Below are 25041 nucleotides of genomic sequence, written 5' to 3'. Positions count from 1 at the left end.
GGCTGAAAGATGTGAGCGGATACGCTCCTCAGGGTATAGACTTGAGGTGTGTTAGCCGTCGGAAGGATGACTCTTCTCCAGAGGCAGAAAGAGGCAGCCACTTCAGGTGACAGGCCTAGGGTACCACTAAGGGGGACGGAATGGGGAACAGGCCATGTTGGGCCGCTGCATTCGTTGAGTGCTTTAACTGTGGTTTTTAAAGAAAGTCATGGGAGCATGTTTGATTAAAAGAGGGAAACTAGGAATGGGGCTTGTGGGTTTTGTGAGGGCCCCCCACCTGTTCTTCATAATTCTGCATGAGGCAAAATCCAGCAGGAGGGTTCTCCTGTGCAAGGTTAGCAAAACTGAATGCACACAGTGTCTGTTCATTTTAAGAAGGCTTATGCAGAAGCACTTTCCACTAGATTGTGCCCCTGCCCCATGTTAATCAGTGGGGAGGGGATGCCATTCAGATTTTACATCTCAGTCATCAAAATGCTATGAGTTAGAAAGTATGGACCCTGGTACTCTGAAAGATTAACTCAGGAAGTCAAGGCATTGGCTGGAAAAGGAGAAGAGGATAACTGTACAGTGGTACCTCAGGTTATATACGCTTCAGGTTACATACGCTTCAGGTTACAGACTCCACTAACCCAGAAATAGTACCTCGGGTTAAGAACTTTGCTTCAGGATGAGAACAGAAATCGTGCTCTGGCGGCGCGGCGGCAGCAGGAGGCCCCATTAGCTAAAGTGGTGCTTCAGGTTAAGAACAGTTTCAGGTTAAGAACAGACCTCCGGAACGAATTAAGTACTTAACCTGAGGTACCACTGTATTGCGACATGGCCATCCTTTTCTTACACATGCAACGGACCGTCATTCACAATGGCACTTGCACCTGACACTTTGGAGCAACGTGTTTGGATGGTGGTTTGGGTGGGAAGGGAGTAGGGTTGGATGTGGAGGTTGTTCTTCCATGTTATTTTAAAAAATCAATAAAATACATTTAAAAATAAAAAGCCATGGGCATCTCTGTCCCTAGCAGAGGCAGCTGTGTCATGGCTTGGCAAGGATTGTACTACCTGCTAATCAGCGAAGTGGATTGGCTCTCTGCTCACCACGGGCCTTTCAGTATCCTACAGCTTTAGGGGTGGTGCTTTATGTATGGAATCTTCCTTTTATTCCCATAAGCTTAGCTCGTTTCTTGTTTCTAGCTGTGTTAAAGACTGCCAGTCTCAGGGCCAGGCCAGATTTTGCAGCAGGGAATTTTTAAGGGGCACCCGTCCGTGAGATACAAATGGTGCCTTTGCAAGTTTGAGATGCTGTTTTGTGACTCAAGAATTGCCTCCTGGCACCCTCATAGTTTGCATGCAAGGGATTCTAGGTTCAGACCCTGGCATCTCCAGGTAGGGCTGTGAAAGACTCCTGTCTGAAACTGCAGGATCGCTGCCGGTGCCGAGCTACATGGACTGATGCGTTTAAGGGAGCTTCATATTTTCCTCAAATGTATGGGGCTAAGCCCCGATTGATTGGAGAATACAGACCTTCCTATCCATTCGCTTTTTCTCCTTGCACCCTCCATCTTCCAGGGCTCACCAGAGCACTGGCTCCAGCAAAAGGGCAGTCTCTCCCCGCCCCCGCCCCCCCCCCCCCCCGCTTCCCTCCACAGCTAAATTCTTCAGCTACCGTCTTGGACTGCACTTTGCACTCTGCCGCAGAAGTCTGGGCAGCAACAGACTCACCATATATGGTCAGTTTTGGGGTTTCTTCGTAGGCTGGTTCTATATAAGGCATAGTTTGGCAGGGTGTGCATCTGGCGAGCGGCAGGATGTCTGCCCCGAGACCCCAGGTGAGGGAGACCACCACCACTGCCATAAACACGCACCCCAACAAACACATTCCTCAGGCAGAGGGATCTCCTCCACAGCCACCAGAATCGAAAGTTCTTTTGGAACAGTGAGGATTGTGATACAAGAACAAACTTCCCTGCAGGATGGGAGTTACCTGTTAAGGAGAAGTTGGGAGACAGGCTGTCCAGGATTTGGCAGGCAAGCTCCTGCAAACCATCAGCGGTTTCCTACAAAATACAGAGTTACAGTTCCTCTGTCCTAGCAGAGGGACAACAGAGAGAGCCACAGTTCTTCAAATATTAGGGAGGGAACTCAGTTACCATTTGCTGGAAAGCCATGGATGAGAAAACAAAGCTCTTGACTGTTGGGAAGTAAGCATTTTCAGCACAGTACCTCCCTCTAGTGAGACAATTGGCATCCTAAGCATGCGTTGTGCATCTTCCAACTGATATGGGGAGTCTGCAAACAAAGTTTTGAGTTGCACAGAACTCTTCCAGCAGAATGGTGACCATTGGTGAGCTACAGAGAGCAAACTTGGTTACAAAAGCAAATACAATGGTACCTCGGGTTAAGTACTTAATTCGTTCCGGAGGTCCGTTCTTAACCTGAAACTGTTCTTAACCTGAAGCACCACTTTAGCTAATGGGGCCTCCTGCTGCTGCCACACTGCTGGAACACTATTTCTGTTCTCATCCTGAAGCAAAGTTCTTAACCTGAAGCACTATTTCTGGGTTAGCAGAGTCCGTAACCTGAAGCGTATGTAACCTGAAGCATATGTAACCCGAGGTACCACTGTATTTTTAGTTTTCCTCCCACTTAAATAGAAACTCTTGCAGTATGGGTGGGAACTAGATGTGGGGAGAGTAAATCTAGTTTTGTAAACAAGAGGGCACACCTAACTTGCCACCAGTACAAGTGAAAAGGATCTAGGGGTCTTGGTAGACCACAGAGCTTAGTGTGATGAGTCAACAGTGTGATGCAGCAGCACAAAAAGCTATTTCTATTCTAGGCTGCATCAACACACATATAGCATCCAGAGTGAGGGAAATAATAGTACCTCTCTATTCTGCCTTTGTCAGACCACATCTGGAGTACTGAGTCCAGTTCTGGGCATCACAGTTTAAGAAGGGTATTGACACGCTGGAATGTGTGCAGAGGAGGGCGACCAAGATGATCAAGGGTCTGGAAGCCAAGCCTTATGAGGAATGGTTGAGGGAGTTGGGTATGTTTAGCCTAGAAAAGAAGAGACTGAGAGGAGAGGCTAGGACCTGAAGAAAGTGAGTAGCCTTCCCAGTAGGATATCAGACAGGGGATCCATGTGATTCTTATTTGGGGGGTCCAATTGGGGATTGTAATGCACAGAGAGCCCCTGTGTTGGAATGTGAGCATAGGATTGCTGGGGAGTACAGAGTAGTTCTGGTGCTCAGGTGGAAAGCAAGAGACCTCTATCTGCCAGGGAGGTAAGAGTTGTACCCACATTCCTCCCTTAAGGAGATAGGGAAGAATGTTTCATTCTGCATAGAGAGACGCCATAGGAAGCTGCTCTTCAAACCGGAGGGCCAGAACAAGGTGATGTCTTCACAACCAGTGTGAAGAACCCAGTATCATTGGAATAAACATTAGATTAATGACATGCTAAGGAAGTTAGAATAGGGGTTCTACCCTGGCCAAACTGGCAACCTAAAATGGGACATATTTACTGAGAAACTTCCAGTTCCTGAAAAAAGCCCCAAGCATAGCCTGGAATTTGTTAGGGGGCAGGGAGCTACTGGCATAAATTGTATGGAGTGGTGTTAATTCATAATACAACCGCAGACTCGAATCCCTGTCTTCTGTCCCAACAGACCCAATTCACTAGAAGCACAAAACTTACCTTCTTTGCCCATATTGCAAGCTCATATTGCCTGCTCTCATACCCAAGTCCTCATAACACAATACACCCATGTAACTGAACATGGTGTGTCCCTGGGAAACACAAGGCTTGGGAGCTACCATGGCACTCTGTCTGGGAAGCATGGAGAAACTTTTTCCAAAGCAAAATTCACATTGCTCTGGGCATAACAAACTACAGCTATTTGCTTGTTTCTGTGAAACTGTGCACAGAGATTGTCCCATCCTGATTTGCCTTCTTGTGTTGGAAGCAGAGATTAACACACAGAGTAATCCGTGACAGCGGATTCCTGTAAAGACAGTGTCCCATGAACATCATATGATAGCTTCAGATTTCTAAGCACAAAGAGCCAGAAAGCTGCACAAGCTTTTGTCTTCACTTCTTCAAATGCAGCCCCACAAACCCAAAGGATACAAACTGGTCCATTACTTTTCATATTCTTTTAAGTGTGTGTGTGTTTGACAGAAAGCAAATATGGTTTTCGCAGGGAGGGTACTGGATTCGAAAGTACCCAGTAGCGCCTCAAGTCCCAATCCTTGCTCTGCTATGAAGTTTATTACTGAGTGACCTTGAACCAGTCAGTCAGTTTCTCTCAGCCTAACCCACCTCACAGGGTTGTTGTAAAGATAAAATAGGGAATAGGGATAAAATAGGGAAACCACATGCAGTAATTTCCTCAGAGGAAGGAATAAGATACAGATATGACAAATGCCTTCAAATGCAACTTTTTTAAAAGGGTATGTTTTTGCTAGAGTTTAAGTCATAAGAAAACGGGAAACTAGAATAGCACGCTTGCATCTTGCAAAGAGATTCTTAACTGCCATATAGAATTAAACATGCAAATTACTGTTCTGTGTTATGCTATATATATATACAGTGGTACCTCAGGTTAAGTACTTAATTCGTTCCAGAGGTCCGTACTTAACCTGAAACTGTTCTTAACCTGAAGCACCACTTTAGCTAATGGGGCCTCCTGCTGCCGGCGTGCCACCAGAGCACAATTTCTGTTCTCATCCTGAAGCAAAGTTCTTAACCTGAAGCACTATTTCTGGGTTAGCGGAGTCTGTAACCTGAAGCGTATGTAACCTGAAGCGTATGTAACCCGAGATACCACTGTACTGTTCTGGGTGATATGTACGACAGCTGTCAGCTCATATTTAGGCAGCCTTTCTGGTAAGCTTTCTGTGATCCCAAATAAAAAATTTCTCAGTGTTCCCTCTGAAATCCATAACAGTGGATAATAAACAACAACACATCCACAAGGGAATGTGAGGAGAAAGGGATGAAAAGACAAGCGGAAAAAAGGACAAATGAGGAGACGACACAAAAGGCCCTGTACTCTTGCATCTGATGCTTAGCTCTCACTGAAGTGGTAAAAATCCAGCAGCTGCTATAATGAAGGCTGGTTAAGGCAAATTCTGATTGCAAATTAATGCAATTACTTCCCTTCATTCGTGTGCATTCCTGCTTCTGCTGCGTTGTCAATACCAGGTCTGATGGTTGCATCCAAGTTATGTAGTCCAAGCACTTGCTTCAAAGTTTCCTGGACAGAAGTGGGCCTGGCTAGCAGATATAGTACAGAGCCTAGCAATCAAAATATTTCCAAAGAGTTCCTGTTAGAATCCTAGCCCATTCTCATCAGAACCGATAAGCATTCCGCAAACCAGCTCAAATTAATTAGATTGCAAAGAAGCAGAAACTGAGAAAAGAACCTTCTAAGCCAGGGGTCAGCAAACTTTTTCAGCAGGGGGCTGGTCCACTGTTCCTCAGACCTTGTGGGGGCCAGACTATATATTTGGGGGGGGGGGGAATGAACGAGTTCCTATGCTCCGCAAATAACCCAGAGATGTATTTTAAATAAAATCACACATTCTACTCATGTAAAAACATGCTGATTCCCAGACCGTCTGCAGGCCGGATTTAGAAGGCGATTGGGCCGGATCCGGCCCCTGGGCCTTAGTTTGCCTACCCATGTTCTAAGCATCTATTACATGTGCAGCTCAAGTAAGTCACCCTAACCATACAAGACTGGCTGCTCAGTGTAATTTTTCCTCTTTTCTTCTCTTAGCTCTGGGATGTCGGCATGGGCGTAGCCAGTATTTTTGCTGGGGGGGGGAGAGCAGGCCTTTTTTGGGGTGGGGGCAGAATCTCAGTTAGCTATGTATTTTCATTGATTTTTATTGAAGGGGGGCTGCTGTCTCTCCCTGGCCAACCTTGGGCTATGCCCATGGGTGTAGGGGTGAAATTAGATTTTATTTCAGCTTCCACTGAAATAAAGATCCAGTTTGCCCCTCAGCATGTGCATTAGTGTACACACACACAGGTTGTGAGTCTCAATGACGCCCCTCTGGAGGCTTCACACAGGGCAAAAGCCTCAGCTTCCCCCTCCTGTAGCGATGGCGCTGCTGTGATGCTCCTAAGTTCCTATGACAGAAAAATCTGATCACCTCTCTAAACAAAGGACATAATGTGCTTTGTCCCATTAGCTTTCAGTTAGTGCCCAAACTGATTGGCGGCAGTTCCAGACTATTATAATTTTCACTATTTTGGGGTGGGATTCAATCACCCACTGGAAAATTCAGGTTGGCGCTTTTACCCAACAAATGTGCTTCTCTAAAAGATTGGACTGTTTGCAATAAGGAAAGTGACAGGAAAGTGTGGGTAACACTTGCTTTGATGTGACACGGTCTAGCCTCTTTGCTAACGTATCAGCCTGAATGCTCACTAAATGGTCAACATTGCCTAACCTCCCTGCAAACATGTCTGAGTCAATGCTCAGTAAACAGGTCACGTGAAAGCACCCTCAGCCTCTTGAAGGTTGCTAGTACCTTCAAGGACACGGGTGGTGCTGTGGTCCAAACCACTGAGCCTCTTGGGCTTGCCGATCGGAAGGTTGGCGGTTCGAAGCACCACGACGGAATGAGCTCCTGTTGCTCTGTCCCAGCTCCTGCCAACCTAGCAGTTCGAAAGCATGCCAGTGCAAGTAGATAAATAGGTACCACTGTGGCGGGAAGGTAAACAGCATTTCCGTGCACTCTGACTAGGAAGGGGTGTTTCTTTGAATAAAGGGTTAACTTCAATATCTGTAGGTTTTATGATGGGCAGTGCCCCACCAACTTCAGCCTGCTCTCTGCCAGCTCCCATCTGCCTCCGTTCTCACTTGGAACTGGTCCAAGGGATGACAGCTACCTGTCGGCTTCTCCTCCTTAGTCTCAAGTGTTTTCCGGGTATCAAGAGAGGAGGATGGGAGCAAGACTAGAATTAGTTGGCTCTGCCTACTATTGGGCACCAGGCCCAATGGAACACCAGCCACCACTAGCTGTTCTAATGTGGGCTGCGCATTCACTAATCTCATGATCATAGGATAGGGTTGACATGTTTCAAAATGTGAAAAGTTTTTGAGCAAAATTTGGCAAAAATGACGCTGCCGACATGGGTTGCCATATGTACTGTTTTCCCCCAGACATTTTTTCGATTTCTGTCCGGACACTGCTTCCAACTGCAGTATTCCAGGTATGTCCAGGAAATTCTGGATATATGGCAACCCTATAGTAGGAGCCAACTCCTAGGTGGATGGGCATTGCCATTCAAATGGTGTGTGTGCCCTGTGTCATGTGATCAATCACGTGAGGCAGGGCTTACCTGGGCCCCCCAATATTTTATTCCAGTTGGCACCCCTGCTCATGGTGTTCACTTATTTTTATGGTATCGATATCACAATTACTTGTGTACACATCAGTCTGTTGAATGGACATGGAGGCTTTAAGTTTCCCCACAAATTGTAATTTAAGAAAACCCAGTGTCCACACAATGCTGGTCATGCAGTTCAGTATGGACAACATTACAAATGACATTACATTGTTGGTACTCCTTGTTCCAGCTATTAAGTAGCTCGTTGAGTGCACCCTGGCAGCTACCTGGGTTACCTGCCATTACATCAGAACGCTACCTATGTGATATAGCTTGAAGAACACTACAGTCTCATCTGTGCCTACAGAACAAAGAACTCCCGCTGACTCACACAAGTGAGTCAGTTAAGCCACTTCTCACGGGCGGAAAAATCAGAATGCTTGGCAATGCTTTTTAACCTTTTTTCGTATTTGTTTTGCAAACAGCTAGCTGTAGGGTTTTAAGCTGCGTACAGCGGGGGGAAGCATTAACCAAAATGGTCAGACGTGATGCTTTAGAGTTCCAAACCAAATATGAAAACAGTGAAGGGGCTTATCAATATTGGGAAAGGTCCCCCCCCCCAAAGAAAAAACACACACACACACCTCACTTGCATTATTTTAGGCACTGGTTGCAAACATAACAATCAGCTTGCGGCTTTTGAGTTATGTTTCAGTAAGGCTTAGCCCCCAAGAAGATAAAACAAATAAATAGGGAATCTTAACATCACTTCTAACACATAGTGTTTAGCCAAATGTCCACACAAAAGTCCTGCTCAGCCCACTATGTCTTTGAAACATCCCAGCAGAGGGATAAATCCTTGTGGATCTGGGACGGACACATCCCCCATTTTTCTCCCAAGTTTGGTGAATTCCTCCTAGAGGGGACACAGCCTGTTTGGGTTGGCAGAGCTCCCTGGCACTAGCTGAAGGTATGAGGCTGCCTCACGTCCAGAGAGAGGACCCAAGGAATGCTCTCTCTCTCAGCTGCAGCCTGGGCTGCCAAGTACCAAGAATGGAGAGGAGCAATGCTATCAGAGCACCTCTGAGATCCAACGCAGGCAGTCCGTTTACAAAACTGAGCAGCCTGCTTGCCATGAATGCAAAAGGTGCTCCTGTGGCCCACCCTACGTCACTACTGAACTACAGCTCCCATAATCCTTGACCATTGGCCATGCTGTCTGGGGCTGATGGGAATTGGAAACATGTGAAGGTCCACTTTCGTTTGTCACCCCTGGTCTAGGTGCTCAGACTCCTAATGGCAAAGGCATGGTTCTGGGACCAAGGATGAGGGCATGGAATCAGTAGTACCTCTGGTTTATAAATTCCTTTCTGGATACATTGCCAGGAGATTAGGCTGACATTCCAGCCCTGATCTCTCTGTTAAATTCTTCCTCTGACTCACTGCATGTCTTCAAAAGTCTTTCTCTTCTCTCTCTCAGAGTGCATTCTTCTTCACCTTTTAACTAATCACATTGGATTCTACCACCAAAGGAGCTACTTTACATCTGCTTTGCTCTGGACTTTAATCGTTTTCATTAATTCAATTAGTTCTGTTTATGGTGTTAATAAGAATTCTAAGGTCATAAATAAAATGTTCATAAGCAATGCTATTTTTCTAGAAAAAGAGGTGCTGGAACTCACCATGGTGGAATCTACGCACATATTTTTATAATGCTGTGAAAATACTTTTTAAAAAAAAAAACATTTTGAAAAATGATTTGAATTTGTCATAGCTCACAGTTGCCACCTAGTGTCTCATTTGTATATTGCACTTTACAACACATTTTAAACATTTATTTGCACTAAACCACTGAGCCTTGGGCTTGCTGATCAAAAAGGTCGGCAATTCAAATCCCTGCGACGGGGTGAGCTCACGTTACTCTGTGGACAAACCCTGGCTCCCTTGGCCAGTAAAGTGAGATGAGCACCACAACCCCAGAGTCATTCGCGACTGGACTTAACTGTCAGGGGTCCTTTACCTTTTTTAGCTGAGTCCTTAGAATGCCTCCCTCATTCTCTTAGAATGGCAATTGCGCCCACCTGAGAGGTGCCAGAAATGAGTTCCGGTGAGTTCTGGCTGAAAAAAAGGCCTGTTCATTAGTGCACAAGGTAAACACACATACTTAAGTACATAAACCACATGTCTGAAACAGTACAAGAGAGCAATCCCGAAACCACTCTCTTAAATGATCCTAAATATTGTCTCTGCAGTTGAAGGACATATCTTGGAAAAACGCTTTCCAATAGTTCTTTTCAATTACAAGTCCTTCAAATCCAGTCAAAAGAGCGTATTTTGTGTATGAATAGGGGAGGTCTGGGACAATGGTTTCAGGAATTACATTATTTGCCATTTCAAAAAAATGGCCCAGACAGGCTAGAACAAGGCAATGAGCACACATTATTATCCACACTCTCAAATTTCTGTTGTAGACCAGGGGTAGGCAACCTAAGGCCTGGGGGCTGGATCCGGCCCAATCGCCTTCTCAATCTGGCCCGTGGACAGTCCGGGAATCAGCATGTTTTTACATGAGTAGAATGTGTGCTTTTATTTAAAATGCATCTTTGGGTTATTTGTGGGGCATAGGCATTCACTCGGTTTCCCCCCCTCCAAAATATAGTCCTGCCCCCTCCCCACATGGTCTGAGGGACAGTGGACCAGCCCACGGCTGAAAAAGGTTGCTGACCCTTGTTGTAGACAATCTCTTTCTGTGATGCTTTTGGGTGGCCTTTGGGCTTTGGCTAAGAGATCAGGCAATTTCTAAAGTCTTTAAAAACTGCTACACGCTTTTGTTGTGGGTCCTCCTCACCTCCTTGCAAGCGGTGGGCGGGGGGGGGGGGCGGTCCTGTTGAAACAGGAAAAGGAAGATCTGCCTTGCTTTGACTGGTTCCTTCATCCATCCACTCTTCTCTTTTGTAAATATAATTTGATTTATCATTTCCCATTTTACAACAAAACATACAAATAAACAAAACCTGAGGAAGAACACATGGGAGGGGGAGAGTCAATCAGTGACAGGCAGTTGAGGCTGCTAACGATGCAGAAGGCCTATGTTTTCCATCAGTATCTCTACAACAACGAAAGTCAAATATAAGGACTGGATGTTTTTAATTGGATGTGCAAATTTAGATTTGTGATTAAATTGTAAAATGCGAAATAGAAAAATATTTTTTTAAAAAACAGCAAATTACATATAAGATTCTCAGGCTGCATTTGCACGTATCTTTTAACAGCTATACTATATATATATATTAGATATTTAATGGCTGGATGGCCATCTGCCATGGATGCTTTCATTGATATTCCTGCATTGCCACAGGATTCTTACACAAAATCCCACATAATCATAATCATAATCATAATAATACAGTGGTACCTCGGGTTGAGTACTTAATTCATACCGGAGGTCCGTTCTTAACCTGAAACTGTTCTTAACCTGAAGCACCACTTTAGCTAATGGGGCCTCCCGCTGCTGCTGCGCCTCCGGAGCACGATTTCTGTTCTCATCCTGAAGCAAAATTCTTAACCTGAAGCACTATTTCTGGGTTAGCGGAGTCTGTAACCTGAAGCGTATGTAACCTGAAGCATATGTAACTTGAGGTACCACTGTAATAATAATAATAATAATAATAATAATAATAATAATAATAATACATTTATTATTTATACCCCGCCCATCTGGCTGGGTCTCCCCAGCCACTCTGGGCGGCTTCCAAAAAAGTATTAAAAGACAGTAGTCCGTTAAACATTAAAAGCTTCCCTAAAGAGGGCTGCCTTCAGATGTCTTCTAAAAGTCTGGTAGTTGTTCTTCTCTTTGACATCTGGTGGGAGGGCGTTCCACAGGGCGGGTGCCACTACCGAGAAGGCCCTCTGCCTGGTTCCCTGTAACTTGGCTTCTCGCAGTGAGGGAACTGCCAGAAGGCCCTCGGCGCTGGACCTCAGTGTCCGGGCAGAACAATGGGGGTGGAGACGCTCCTTCAGGTATACTGGACCGAGGCCATTTAGGGCTTTAAAGGTCAGCACCAACCCTTGTTCCTATTTCTGTCAAGCATTGCATCCTGCGCTCAACCATACAGCCAGCTTATGAGGGAAAATCTAGAGGCAGTGAAACAGCAGCAGGTTGGGAGAGTCCTATAGCCTGCAGAAATCCCCACAAAATTCAAAGCAAATCTCTCCAGCCTTTGCAGCAACCGGCTAGGAGCATGGGATGAGAGCCATCAGAACAGAATGTTGTCAGAGGCTCAGAGTCCTGCCAGCTTTAGAAGGGCTTAGGAAATACTGTATTAGATTTTCCTTATTGGATTGCTGTATTAGAATGAGCTGTTCCCCAAATCAAATTCTTAGTGGAACGCATTGTGGATCGCTGCTTCTTTGGCTGGCTTCGATCAGATTACGTCATAGGAATGCTTACCCTGAAGTCATTGTGGGTTTTGTTGTTGTTTCAAAGTAACCTACAGCAGCTGCAGGAAGCTGCAATCTGGATCAAAAATTCACAAAGGGCTTTTCTAATACAAATCCTGCCCCTTTCTCCCCACTGAATTAAACCCAGCGGGAAGGAAAATACAGGCATTTGAAACTTCACCCCACTATGTGCCAAAAAGAAGCTCAGAGAAGATTTTGAGCAGCGGGAAAGCCTAGCGTGAAAGAGAGAAGCACTCGCTTGTTACATCTGGATATATAACCCAGGTTGCTCTTCCTCAGTTTCTTGGGGTTTAAGATGGACCAAACCAAACTGATACAATCTATATTGTGACAGGTGAAGCCTTTGCCACTGTTTGGACAAGTTGGGGCTTATCCACACTTAGCTCTTGTTATGTACTGAGTTGAATAGGATCCAAAAGGCAGCAGTCTGATTGGTCCTAGAACAATAGGACCCAGAATGCAGCAGTCTGATTGGTCCACAAGAGCCACCTAATCCAGCTCCAGGTGGAAGTGAATCCGCAACCTGATTGGCCTACAGGAGAATCCCGGAATTAGCCAATCACGTGGGGCCCATTGTGTAATAATATACAGTGGTACCTCAGGTTAAGTACTTAATTCGTCCCAGAGGTCCGTACTTAACCTGAAACTGTTCTTAACCTGCAGCACCACTTTAGCTAATGGGGCCTCCTGCTGCCGCCGGAGCACGATTTCTGTTCTCATCCTGAAGCAAAGTTCTTAACCCGAGGTAATATTTCTGGGTTAGCGGAGTCTGTAATCTGAAGCGTATGTAACCCGAGGTACCACTGTATATAAAGCAGACATTCTGGGGTAACTTCCATTCCTCCTCACCACTATGAGCTGAATAAAGAGCATGAAATCCACTCTCGACTCTGAGTATATTTCAGCTCTCCTCTCACTGTTCTCTCTCTCTCTCTCTCTCTCTCTCTCTCTCTCTCTCTCTCTCTCTCTCTCTGTCTCTCTCTCTCTGTCTCTCTGTCTCTCTGTCTCTCCCTCCCTCCCTCCCTCCCTCCCCCACGCACCCCAGGGGAAAATCACTCTTTATCACTCAATCGGAACAAACAACAATTTGGTTTCCCCCAGACTAACCCTGCCAAGAAAGCTTAGGTCAAGCGCAAAACTGCTCAGAACCGTGTTTTCTAGGCACAGCACAAGTGATGAGCCCTTGGTGTGATGATTGAAAGATGATTTCATGATAACCATGAAATAGAGTTCATATTCTAAGGGGAAGGGATTTAAAGCTCACCCAGCCTCCAAAGAAGGAACAGTGTGGGTTTGGTGGAGGACTTGAAAACTGTGTGGGAAGAGACCCCAAAAGACAAGAGGAGCTGAGGGCCAGACCACAGCGCCACCCATGTCCCTTATTTGGTACATTAGCTTCCACAAATTCCTGATTTCGTTTTTTTTTAGCAGAGGGAGGATTGCCTTCCCTTGGACCATCCTTTGGAATCCGTTTTGGGGCCAGGTGGAGAAACTGCGTGGGACGCAGGTGGCGCTGTGGGTTAAACCACAGAGCCTAGGACTTGCCAATCAGAAGGTCGGCAGTTCGAATCCCCACGATGGGGTGAGCTCCCGTTGCTCGGTCCCAGCTCCTGCCAACCTAGCAGTTCGAAAGCACGTCAAAGTGCAAGTAGATAAATAGGTACCGCTCCGGCGGGAAGGTAAACGGCGTTTCCGTGCATTGCTCTGGTTCGCCAGAGGCGGCTTAGTCATGCTGGCCACATGACCCGGAAGCTGTATGCCGGCTCCCTCGGCCAATAAAGCGAGATGAGCGCCGCAACCCCAGAGTCGGTCACGACTGGACCTAATGGTCAGGGGTCTCTTTACCTTTACCTTAGAGAAAGTGCATGAGATTTCTCCATGTGCTGTTGCCAGACTGATGCAGGGATGAGACCTGTGATCCTGCCTGCTCTGGGAGATTCATTTTTTAAATAAAAAAAACCTACAGGGGCAGCACAGATGACTGTTGCTGCAGCGGTTTTAGGTTTTAATGGCTTAATCATCTGGCTTCTTGAGCTGGCAGAGAATGGCTGAAATATCGTCATGGATTTTTTCACAAACCAACAGATCATAAACTCCTCGAAGCTTTCTCCTGTCGCTCAGGCAGCACACTCCCATGGGGCCAGTAGAATCCAAGACCCTAGTTGCTTTGGGGGGCTGAAAAAGCCCTTAGAAGGAATGCCAGGACCTGGTTTGCAAGCACATTTCCAAATAAAGAGGCAAGCTGGCGCCAAGGTTGCTTTTCCCAGAGGTACATAAAAACCCAAATACTGGTGACTCGTTGCTCGCCATGGTCGGTATAAGTTTCCACAGCATTAACATACAGTCCAACAGAGATGAAAATAGAGATATTCAGATCAGGTAATATCCGCTATCAATGATCACTCTCAGAGCATCCCCCTGTCGGACACCACTCCACGTTGCTGCAAGCTCTGCTCGGCTTGCTGAACACTATATTCATTAGGTCTGCAACAGTTTATTCTATGTTGCCTTCAGAAACAGAATCTGTTGTTGACAAACTTACCATTAACTTTTAAAAAAAAGTTTGATGGACTTTGCAGCCTTATCTGTACATGCTTGCTTTGAGGTGTGCACAGAACCAAAGCCTTTGGTGGAATAGGCATTGTCACCCTCCTCACATTCTATGATAAGATAACCATGGTTGCAATCTTACGCACACATCGTTGGGACAATATTTTACCAGGGGTGGGTAGCAGAAAATCAGGATATTGGCCAGGTTTGTACATCGCAAGAAGTCAGGTTTGTCTTAAAATGTGGTTTGCTCATGAACATGCTCCCGGTATCCCATCCTGGCACATCTCAAAGAAGCTATATTATGCCTTGCCTTGTTTCAACCCACTATGATCAGCAAGCCAGAATTAAACCTTGGTTTTCTTTGAAACAAACACTCCGACTGGAGAGAGCCAAGCTCACAAGGGGCAGAATAGAGACCTATGTGGTAGGAGGGCAGCAGAGAGGAGCAAATCCATTCCTATCAAACCATGGTTTAAGACAAATTTTGACTTGTTATGTCTAGATCTGGTCTTTGACAGCTTGCAATCAAAACTAATAAGAAAATTAAAAGAGCCCTTTCTTAATTCCAGTTCCACATCTTGGTCTGGGGGGGGGGGGGTGTTGCCCTATTTCACCACCTGCAGTGAAATTAAAAGGTGCTGCCGTGCTACCCCCGCTGAAGCCTCCCTTACCTGAGTTGCATGCTGGCACCTGTGAAGCAGCAGTGGCAGGTTCCAGTGAGAACTTGTGGAGCCCTCTTGAGATATCACAAGATTTGAGCAAGATCTTGTGACATCTTGCCAGTGCCACTTCTCTGTTCGTGGTGTGGGCCTGTAAGGGCACCGCGTTTTTGGACTTCCACCATTGGCCTTGTCCTGGTTCCACATATGTTGCCATTAAACACCCCTGAAAATTACAGTGGAACCTTGGGTTGCGAACGTGATCCATGTGGGAGGCACGTTCGCAGCCTGCAGTGCTGCGTCTGCGTATGCACGTGATGCGATTCGGCATTTCTGCGCATACGTGAATGCCGAAACCCAGAAGTAACCCGTTCCGGTACTTCTGGGTTTGGTGCGTCCGTAACCCGAAAACGCACAACCCACGGTGTTCACAACCCGAGGTATGAATGTACAAGCATTCCAAAGAACAGAAGTGCAAGCAACATACCAAACAATTTGCACCCCATTGTTGAAAGATTTGTGTGTGTGTTTGTGTGTGTGTGTGTGTGTGTGTGTGTGTGTGTGTGCACGCCTACAGGCACCTTCCCACTTGTGCATGATCACAAGCACATGATCGCTGATGTGCACACTGTTTTGGTCACTGAAAGGGGTGTGTGGCAGGGGCAGAATGGGGTGAACCGGGTTGGAATGGACTGACGCGCAGTGGTCATGAATGGAACCCCCATTAGCAGGAATTCCCCTGTATGTAGAAAATTAACAAAGAAATGAAAGCCAGCTTCAGTTTCGCAACTCCTTGCTGCCACATAGAAACTAGCTTGAACATACTTAAGAATTTCAGAATTAATGTGTGCAGATAGCAGAATTTAAGGCAGAAATGAGTGCATTTGGATACAATATTGCATGCAATATTGTTTTGTTAATGTTGTGCAAATATTTTGCCTTTCCTTGGTGATGAAAATGAGCAGATCTTGACCATAATGCTTCATCGTGATCTGAATTGCTGTACTCCTTAGCTGTCCATGAACCTTACTTCTCAAAGTAAACAATGAGGCCACCTCTGGCCAGTTAAGAACATAAAAGGCCCTGCTGGATCAGACCAAAGGGGCCAATCTAGTCTAACATTCTGTTTCCAGAGGTGGATTTAGGGCAGGGCACAGGGTGCACAGTGCACAGAGCCTAGGACTTGCTGATCAGAAGGTCGGCTGTTCGAATCCCCGTGACGGGGTGAGCTCCCGTTGCTCGGTCCCTGCTCCTGCCAACCTAGCAGTTTGAAAGCATGTCAAAGTGCAAGTAGATAAATAGGTACCCCTCTGGCGGGAAGGTAAACAGTGTTTCTGTGCTCTGCTCTGGTTTGCCAGAAGCAGCTTAGTCATGCTGGCCACATGACCCAGAAGCTGTCTGTGGACAAACGCCGGCTGTCTTGGCCAATAAAGTGAGATGAGCGCCGCAACCCCAGAGTCGTCCACGACTGGACCTAATGGTCAGGGGTCCCTTTACCTTTACCTTTTACAGGGTGCTGAGCCAAAAAGGCACCTTCCCACCTCCCTCCCAAAGCCTAGTTAGTCCATGTCCAGCTTTGAGAAGGAGCTGAGAGGGCTCTAGGACCCTGCCAGAGCCTTGCACCTCCTTTCCAAAGCCCAGCACCTTGCTGAGCCAGCTTCAGGAAGGCAGCATAAGGGTTGAGTGTTTGTGTGTCAAATTTTGGCCTCACACTGGGTGCCATATTACCAAGGTCCTCCCCTGCTCCTTCCCACAGTGACCACCTGCGAGATTGGCTGTGAGAAGCCCCACAAGAAGGAATCATGAGGGCGATAATCCTCTCTTGCTGCTGTTTACTCCCTATTGCATTCAGCGCTATGCTGCTTTCGATACTGAACGTAATATGTAGCTATCATCACTAGTAGCCATTGACTGTCTTATCCTCAATTAATTCTCCTAATCCCTTGCAAGCCTTAACAGGCCCTTCTCTGAAATGCAGATTGCAGCCTTCTGCTAAAAAAGGCTTTCCAGGTCTGCTGTCATTTGCAGATGCAAACATGATCAAAAGGCTGGACACTAGCATCACTTTAGTGACCAGAGCTTCACCAGATATTGGACCTAATTCCAAAATACTCTGTTCCTCTACAGCTAGCACAAAAATACGACCCCCAGAAGGAGCACGAACTGCGGCAATGGATTGAGGAGCTGACTGGGAAGCGCATCGGAGAAAACTTTATGGAAAGTCTGAAAGATGGAGTCATCCTTTGCGAGTAAGGAACTAGGGGTGGGGGACATGTTTGGTAACCTCCAAGAGTCTTGGGGGCTTTTTTGAAGGGTGGACACTAAAGAATATCACCACCCAAACGCTGGCACCCAGAACCTGCAGCTGTTGTTATGATAAGACAAGTTGTATGACAGGACCAGGCAGTACATAACCTACAGGATAAAAGGTGCCCAACGCTGGCAAGAGACAAGAGTTTAAGAGCGTTCATAGCGGGTTTGAATAATGCACACCCATGAGGCAAGGTGGGGCAGTTGCCTCAGGACATCACACTTCAGGTAACTGGAAGGGACAGCAGATCCTGCCTCTGTGAAGCACACCCTACGCTTCTTGGGACATGGGTGGCGCTGTGGTCTAAACCACTGAGCCTCTTGGGCTTGCCAATCGGAAAGTCAGCGGTTCGAATCCCCACCATGGGGTGAGCTCCCGTTGCTCTGTCCCAGCTCCTGCCAACCTAGCAGTTCGAAAGCACACCAGTGCACACCAGGTCATCGGCCTGACTCTGCAAATAAGCTACACAGCTGAAGCATGAAGATTAATGTAAGGTTGCCATGTTTCAAGAAGTAAAAATCCAGACACAAAAGTTTGTTTGTTTGTTTGTTTGTTTGTTTAACTTATATACTGCCCTATACTCGGAGGTCTCAGGGCATTTCGCAGAAAAGATCACAATATATAAAATCAAATATCAAATTAAGAGCAATAACCCAAGAACACCACCCTCCATAAAGAGCCACATTTTTAAAAGGAAGTTGAGCTTTTTATGGGAAATCAACCAAAAAAGGCAAAGAGTGATACACACATGCCACACACTTTCTAGTTCTGCTGGCAAAAACCCAAAGATTTTGTCAATTTTTCAAAATCCGCCCCCCCCCCCCCATGCAAATATCACTATTGGAATCTCGGGAAAAACTGGATGTGTGGCAACCCTAACTAACAGAAATTATGTTGATGGATTTTACAGAAAAAGTCCAGCTGTCATAAGAACTTTCAGGCCAGCCGCAATGCTAGGTTTTACATAAAATGTTCTGGCAACCAGCCCAGAGGTCAAACAACCTAGCTGATGGTTGGTGTTTTTCCCTGGTCGTTTGGCAATCCTACTCACCACCCCGGCCAATTGGCAGAGAGGTGGACTCATTCCTGCCTTCCTTGAGACTGCTTTACCTATTTATCATTTTGAATATTAAAAAAAATTAAAAATCTCTCTGACAAATGAGCTCAACACCACTCAAACTTAGAAAGCAACACCTGCCATCCTCTTATTTCCCTCTAGCATCAAGCTAGATTTGTAAAAACTTGTCTTCCTCCTAAAGATAGTTTGATAGTTGGAAAGAAAAAACAAAAATGGGAAAATTCAGCAATAATCATCAACTGGTTTTTGTTGTGAGTAGTAAGAGATTTTAATTGCCTTGTTTTAAACAAGAACGTATCAGAAGATAATATATTGAATAGGATTGCTGTTCATCTTTTTATTATGTTTTATTATATTTTCTGTGTTTGTTTTTTTGTAACCATCATCTTGCAGCTTGAGCAATGGATCATGCAGACCTTTATCTGATCCAGAGGATCTAATTGTAAACTGAAAAGCAGCAGTATTCATTACCCAATTCTACAATAAGGAATGATCCCAGTGTTTCTATATAACAAGGAGCATTCTTTCTGCTGATTGTATTATAAGCATAGCTGTCAACGTTTCTCCTTTTTTAAGGGAAATTCCCTGATTCCGAATAGGATTCCTTGCAAGAAAAGGGAAAAGTTGACAGCTATGATTATAAGTACATTTTAGGGCTGCTGCATATACAAGCTGTTTTCTATACGGAGGTTCCCTGTGTATAGAAAAAGTGTGGTGTAGGGGTTAAGAGCAGTGGACTCGTAATCTGGTGAACCGGGTTCGATTCCCTGCTCCTCCACATGCAGCTGCTGAGTGACCTTGGGCTAGTCACACTTTTCTGAAGTCTCTCAGCCTCACTCACCTCACAGAGTGTTTGTTGTGGGGGAGGAGGGGAAAGGAGATTGTTAGCCGTTTTGAGACTCCTTCAGGTAGTGATAAAGCAGGATATCAAATCGAAACTCTTCTTCTTCTTCTTCTTCTTCTTCTTCTTCTTCTTCTTCTTCTTCTTCTCCTCCTTCCAAAGTACGGTGTCGAAATAAATTAAAAAATATAAAAATTGTCCAGTAGCACTTAGAGACCAACTAACTTTGTTCTGGGTATAAGCTTTCGTGTGCATGCACAATTCTTCAGTATGGTGTGTTCTTACATCAAAAGAGTTGCAGATTGGGAAGTCTTGAAGGAGAAACACACGGCACATGAAGAATCCTTACACTGAGCAGCACACACAACAATTAAGAAATAAACTTCCTTTTCCCATTTCCGTCTTTCAGCCTCATTAACAAACTCCAGCCTGGATCTGTGAGGAAGGTGAACGAGTCCACACAGAACTGGCACCAGGTAAACATTCCCTCTAATTCATTGCTAATCCATGTATCCCTCATTAAGTTTGCCTCTCCAAATCCTGCTTTGGAAAAGGATGAGCTGATTAAAAAAACTTTAATGATGCACCAGGCATCAAATTCTGCATTAAGAGTTCCTTGGCCAAGCTTTTTCTCTATGGCCATCAGCTTTATCTCCTACAAAAGGCTTCTGCACGGTTACACAAAATAACGTGCCCCAATCGCATTTTGCTCTTTGACTTTTGTCCATTATTCCTGCAAGCCTTGATTTAGCAACATATGTGCATGTGTAGGGGAAAGAGAGGGCTTGAGCTAAAAAGAGGGTGCTCTCTCCAGAGAAGGGGAATATGTGAGAATCTGGCAATATCTGCATGGCCACAGATCTATCTGCTCAAATGCCACTGTCCATTGCCAGTGGGGTATTTGTGGAAGGCAGTCATTGCCTGGACAAGCACGCTAGGGTAAGAAAAGACCCGGCAGATTATTCATTGGCCTCTCCTCTTTTGCAGCTGGAGAACATTGGCAACTTCATTAAGGCAATCACAAAATATGGAGTGAGGCCCCACGACATCTTCGAAGCCAACGACCTCTTTGAGAACACAAACCACACCCAAGTCCAGTCTACTCTGATTGCTCTGGCTAGCATGGTAAGTGGCCTGGGACCCCCACTGCCCACTTTTCCTGGTAAAAATGCAAGTAGCGGTGATGGAACAGCAATTAATAAGAGTGATAAAAGTGTTTCACAAACACGTCCTCAGTAATTTTTTTCAGCCAACATCATCCCCATATTGCATATGGAGTCAAGAGAACAGTCGCTTGACTGAGGCCACCTGGAGAATTCATGGCTTGAGATAAGATTCAAATAGGAGACCCTTAGTTTGTGGCTCTCACTGCCACTGGCTCTGATTCAATATGGGATGGCAGCAGAGACAGGCGATATCTGGTTTTCAACATCACAATATATCACCAGCTAAACATCACGATATACTGATATATCACAATGTCTGAAATAAGGATAGAGCTGGTTTTCAACTTCGTGATATATCACCAGGTAAACATTGCAATATACAGTTGTACCTTGGAAGTCAAACGGAATCCGTTCTGGAAGTCTGTTCAACTTCCAAAACATTCAGAAACCAAATCATAGCTTCTGATTGGCTGCTGGAAACAATCACTTCCGGGTTTGCAGCATTCGGGAGCCAAAATATCCAAGTTCAAGGGCATTCGGGATCCAAGGTATGGCTGTACTGATATATCACAATGTCTGAAAGAAAGATAGAGCTGGTTTTCAACTTTGTGATATATCACCAGCTAAACACCGCGATATACTGATATATCACAATGTCTGTAATGAGGATGGAGCTATGTAGAGGCATTGGCTGGCTTCACAGTTTTTCCCACATTGTGACTTGCACACACCCACTCCCCAAGCTTCGCAATATATTGCCGCATCAAAAATTATGAAATGGATATCATGGTATGGGCTTTTGGAAAACATATCAATATATCGCTCAGCTCTAGATGGCAGCAACATGCATTAGCAATGTCACCTGTATGCTGTGCGCTAGTCTACGCTTGTTACGTTTGCTCAGCCTTTGTCCCTTTCCCTTAAAGGGCAATGCTTATTTTCCTCTCTGACACTGGTGGGCAATGGGATCATCTCAATATCTAGAGCTTACCGTACTTTTCCGTGTATAAGACGGGGGACTAAATTTAAAGAAAATGAGGGGAGATGGCCCAAAGTTGTTGAGCTTTTTTTAAGGGGGAATTGCATGCACGCCATCACCCAAGGAGGGCTGTTGCTGGGAGGCTGGCAAAGTGGGCAGCCGCTCCCCCCACGCCACTGCGGGCGGGAAGCTCCCTAGAGCACGGGCTGCCAACCAGTTGGCTGGCGGTGCACAGCTTCCCCTCCACTGCGCTGTGGGAAACACTCCCTAGAGCACGCACCTCCCGCAGCAGCATGGGGGGGGATTGTGCGCCCGCCAACCAGCACCCATCTCCCCCACGCCCCGCCACTATCCATGTAAAGGACGACCCCAGTTTTTTGACATGATTTCTGAGTCAAAAAACTTTGTCTCATACATGGAAAAATATGACATGTTTGGTCAGCAAGGCTCAGCCCCAGAATGTGTCTGCAATTTAAGATCCTAAGCCCTGGAATATAAAGTGAGCTTTTCCTCCCACAACCTATTCCCACCCCCTTAGAACTTAAGGCACAGAGATTCTAGGACAGGTGACCACCTCTCATTTTAAGAAAAGCCGCTTCAAAATTAAGTGCTGAGGCCTGGCCCATCTGATCCAAGCTACAATAAGCCCAGCAGGTCTGAGCAAGGAATGCCACCTGCTGGTCTCAGCAAGAGTTCAAAGCAGAGCCCTCCTCACTCTTGGAAAAGCAGAAGCTTCTGCTATATATCTGAGAGGACAAACTTGCATCTTACCTGTTATGTACTGAAGTTCTCACCCTGGGCCAGCAGGGGGATACTCTAGATAGTTATGCAAATAAGGGATCGAAAGTGACGTTCAGTGATTGGATAGTTTTAGAAAATTGTTACAGTTACGTTGTACTGGAGCTCTATATAAGCAGGCTGACTGAACCCTTCAGTTCAGTTCTGTCCTGGCCTTTGAATAAACAAGAGCTGTTTGAAGAATTGCTGTGTCGTCTGATATGTTCACCCACAACTTAACATTACCCTTTAGGCATTAGCACAGGGCAAAGGCAAAACTTGAAGGGATTTCTGCCTCTCGCTTTCCTACAGGCCAAGACGAAAGGCATCAAGGTGAACATGGGCGTGAAATACGCTGAGAAACATCAGCGCAAATTCCTGCCTGAAAAGCTGAAGGAAGGACGGAACATCATCGGGCTGCAGGTATGCGACTCCAGAACTTCCTGCTGATTTATTCAGTAGGGAATTCTTCCCAACAGAAGATAAATGGACTGCAAGGATGTCCCAAAGGACCATTAGTATAGTCATGCCCAGGGCCGGATTTAGGTTTGATGAGGCCCTAAGCTACTGAAGACAATGGGGCCTTTTATATGTCCAGCTGTCCTTTGCCAACAACAAATTGTTGCTGTTTTTTGTGTTTAATATATGCTATATGGTAACTTATGGACCTAAAGCCATAAATTATCTAAAGCCATTTGCACATGCTGCCACCCTGGAACAGCTCCCTCTCTCTGAAACTCAGACAGAGAGAGGTACAGTGGTACCTCGGGTTACAGACACTTCAGGTTACAGGCGCTTCAGGTTTCAGACTCTGCTAACCCAGAAATAGTACCATGGGTTAAGAACTTGGCTTCAGGATAAGAACAGAAATCGGGTTCCGGCGGCGCGGCAGCAGCAGGAGGCCCCATTAGCTAAAGTGGTACCTCAGGTTAAGAACAGTTTCAGGTTAAAAACGGACCTCCAGAACAAATTAATTTCTTAACCCGAGGTACCACTGTATTCCAGTGGCAGCAGAAACAGTGACGGGGTGTGTGGGGCAAGGTGCTGCCTCTTGCACTTCCGCCACCTGAGGCAGCTGCTTAACCCTGCCTTATGGATGGGCCAGCTCTACATTCCACTTGAGCATTTCAAAGACACAGATGATAGCACAAATGTATGGGAAGCTGGCTTATGAGCACTGCATTGCCACTGCAGAAGGTGATACTAAAGATGCTTTTTAATAGGGGTTTGGATAGGGTTGCCATAAGGGATGCGGGTGGCGCTGTGGTCTAAACCACAGAGCCTAGGGCTTGCTGATCAGAAGGTCGGCGGTTTGAGTCCCCCTAGCAGTTCGAAAGCACGTCAAATGCAAGTAGATAAATAGGTACCACTCCAGCGTGCGCTGCTCTGGTTCGCCAGAAGCGGTTTGGTGATGCTGGCCACATGACCCAGAAGCTGTCTGCGGACCAATGCCAGCTCCCTCAGCCTATAGAGCGAGATGAGCACCGCAACCCCAAAGTCCATCCACGACTGGACCTCATGTCAGGGGTACCTTTACCTTTTAGGTAGGGTTGCCATATGTCTGGAATTTCCAGAACGTAGCCGGCATTCAGCCATTGGAAACAGCGCCTGGGTGGAATCACTTAAATGTCTGGAAGTGTATATATTGGTGAATTTCCTTAAAAATAGCTCCAAAACTTCATTAATTTTGCAAAAAGCAAAAAAAAAACACAAAAAACCAGAAAACTCAAAAACATTGGGCAAAACTAAAAACAACATTTGCCCCCTACCCCCGGGTTTTCACTTTTTGAAATATGGCAACCCTAGTTTATATGGAAAATAATTGTGTACAGCTGCAAACACTGGCAGCATTAAGACAAATGCAACAGTGTAAAAAATTGGTATAGTTTTTGTAAAATATGCAGGGATATAAAATATGCAAAATGAACCATGGAAAGAGATGAAGGGAAGTCATTGATATCTTAAGTATGTAAAATGTTTCTATGAAATTGTAAAGAAGAAAATTTAATAAAAATCATATTTTTTTAAAAAAAGAAGCCTTACACTGCCTACAGATGCAATATGGCCAGGCTATTCCAGACATAATCTACAGGAATGTGATGGGAACAAATTACAGGAACCCCCCAGCTGTAAGATCTTCCTGAAATCTGGATGAAATCCGTGACAGAACCAGAAATAAATGGAATTCTACATTGTCTAAGTGGCAGGGTAGGGTTGGGGCTTTCCATCTGTGGGTAGCTGAATGGGGACCACTCTTCTAGGGAGACTTGGAGGAGACAGAACGACCAGTCTAACTGTCAACACTGTTTTTGTTTCCTAGATGGGCACCAACAAGTTTGCCAGCCAGCAGGGCATGACAGCATATGGCACACGTCGGCACCTCTATGACCCTAAGTTGGGCACAGACCAACCTTTAGATCAAGCCACCATCAGTCTACAGATGGGAACCAACAAGGGGGCTAGCCAGGTAAGAAATGGAGGGGGGAACAAGAATAAATATGTGTGTTGACTATTTAGTATTCCAGCTCTAGCTGGGGCTTCCCCATGGGTGCAATGGTGCCTTGAAGGACTTCTCCTGGTGCCCACGAAGTATCTGTGCAACATTCTTTGCCCCCTGCCCCCTTCATCGTGAAGTGGCAAGGGGGTCTTTGTTTTTTCCTCCTTGAAAAGCTCAGAGCCGATGGACTCTCTGAAAGAGTGCCACTCTTTCCCATTCCCTCTTTTAGCTCTATGTGCTTCTCAAGGCTCAGAGGGCATCTGGGCAGTTGAACCATAGGAATTGGAGCAACTAAGAGAAAGTAGGGATGTGAGTGGCACTGTGGTCTAAACCTCTGAGCCTAGGGCTTGCCAATCAGAAGGTTGGCGGTT

At 45.8% G+C, this 25041-nt stretch overlaps 1 protein-coding gene across 1 annotated transcript in view; it reads left to right on the top strand.

The window, feature by feature from the left end:
• Nucleotides 1-25041, top strand: part of CNN1 (calponin 1) — a 38004-nt gene that overhangs the window by 2810 nt on the left and 10153 nt on the right. Inside the window, exons 2-6 of the mRNA XM_080988315.1 lie at nt 17149-17270; nt 19661-19727; nt 20239-20376; nt 22486-22596; nt 24494-24640. Coding sequence (XP_080844441.1) covers nt 17149-17270; nt 19661-19727; nt 20239-20376; nt 22486-22596; nt 24494-24640 — 585 coding nt within the window. The remainder of the gene's footprint in view (nt 1-17148; nt 17271-19660; nt 19728-20238; nt 20377-22485; nt 22597-24493; nt 24641-25041) is intronic.

Source organism: Podarcis pityusensis (genome assembly GCF_964106645.2).
Source record: "Podarcis pityusensis genome assembly, chromosome: 17".
NCBI classification, from domain to species: domain Eukaryota; kingdom Metazoa; phylum Chordata; class Lepidosauria; order Squamata; family Lacertidae; genus Podarcis; species Podarcis pityusensis.
This window is presented reverse-complemented; position numbering and strand designations above follow the sequence as displayed.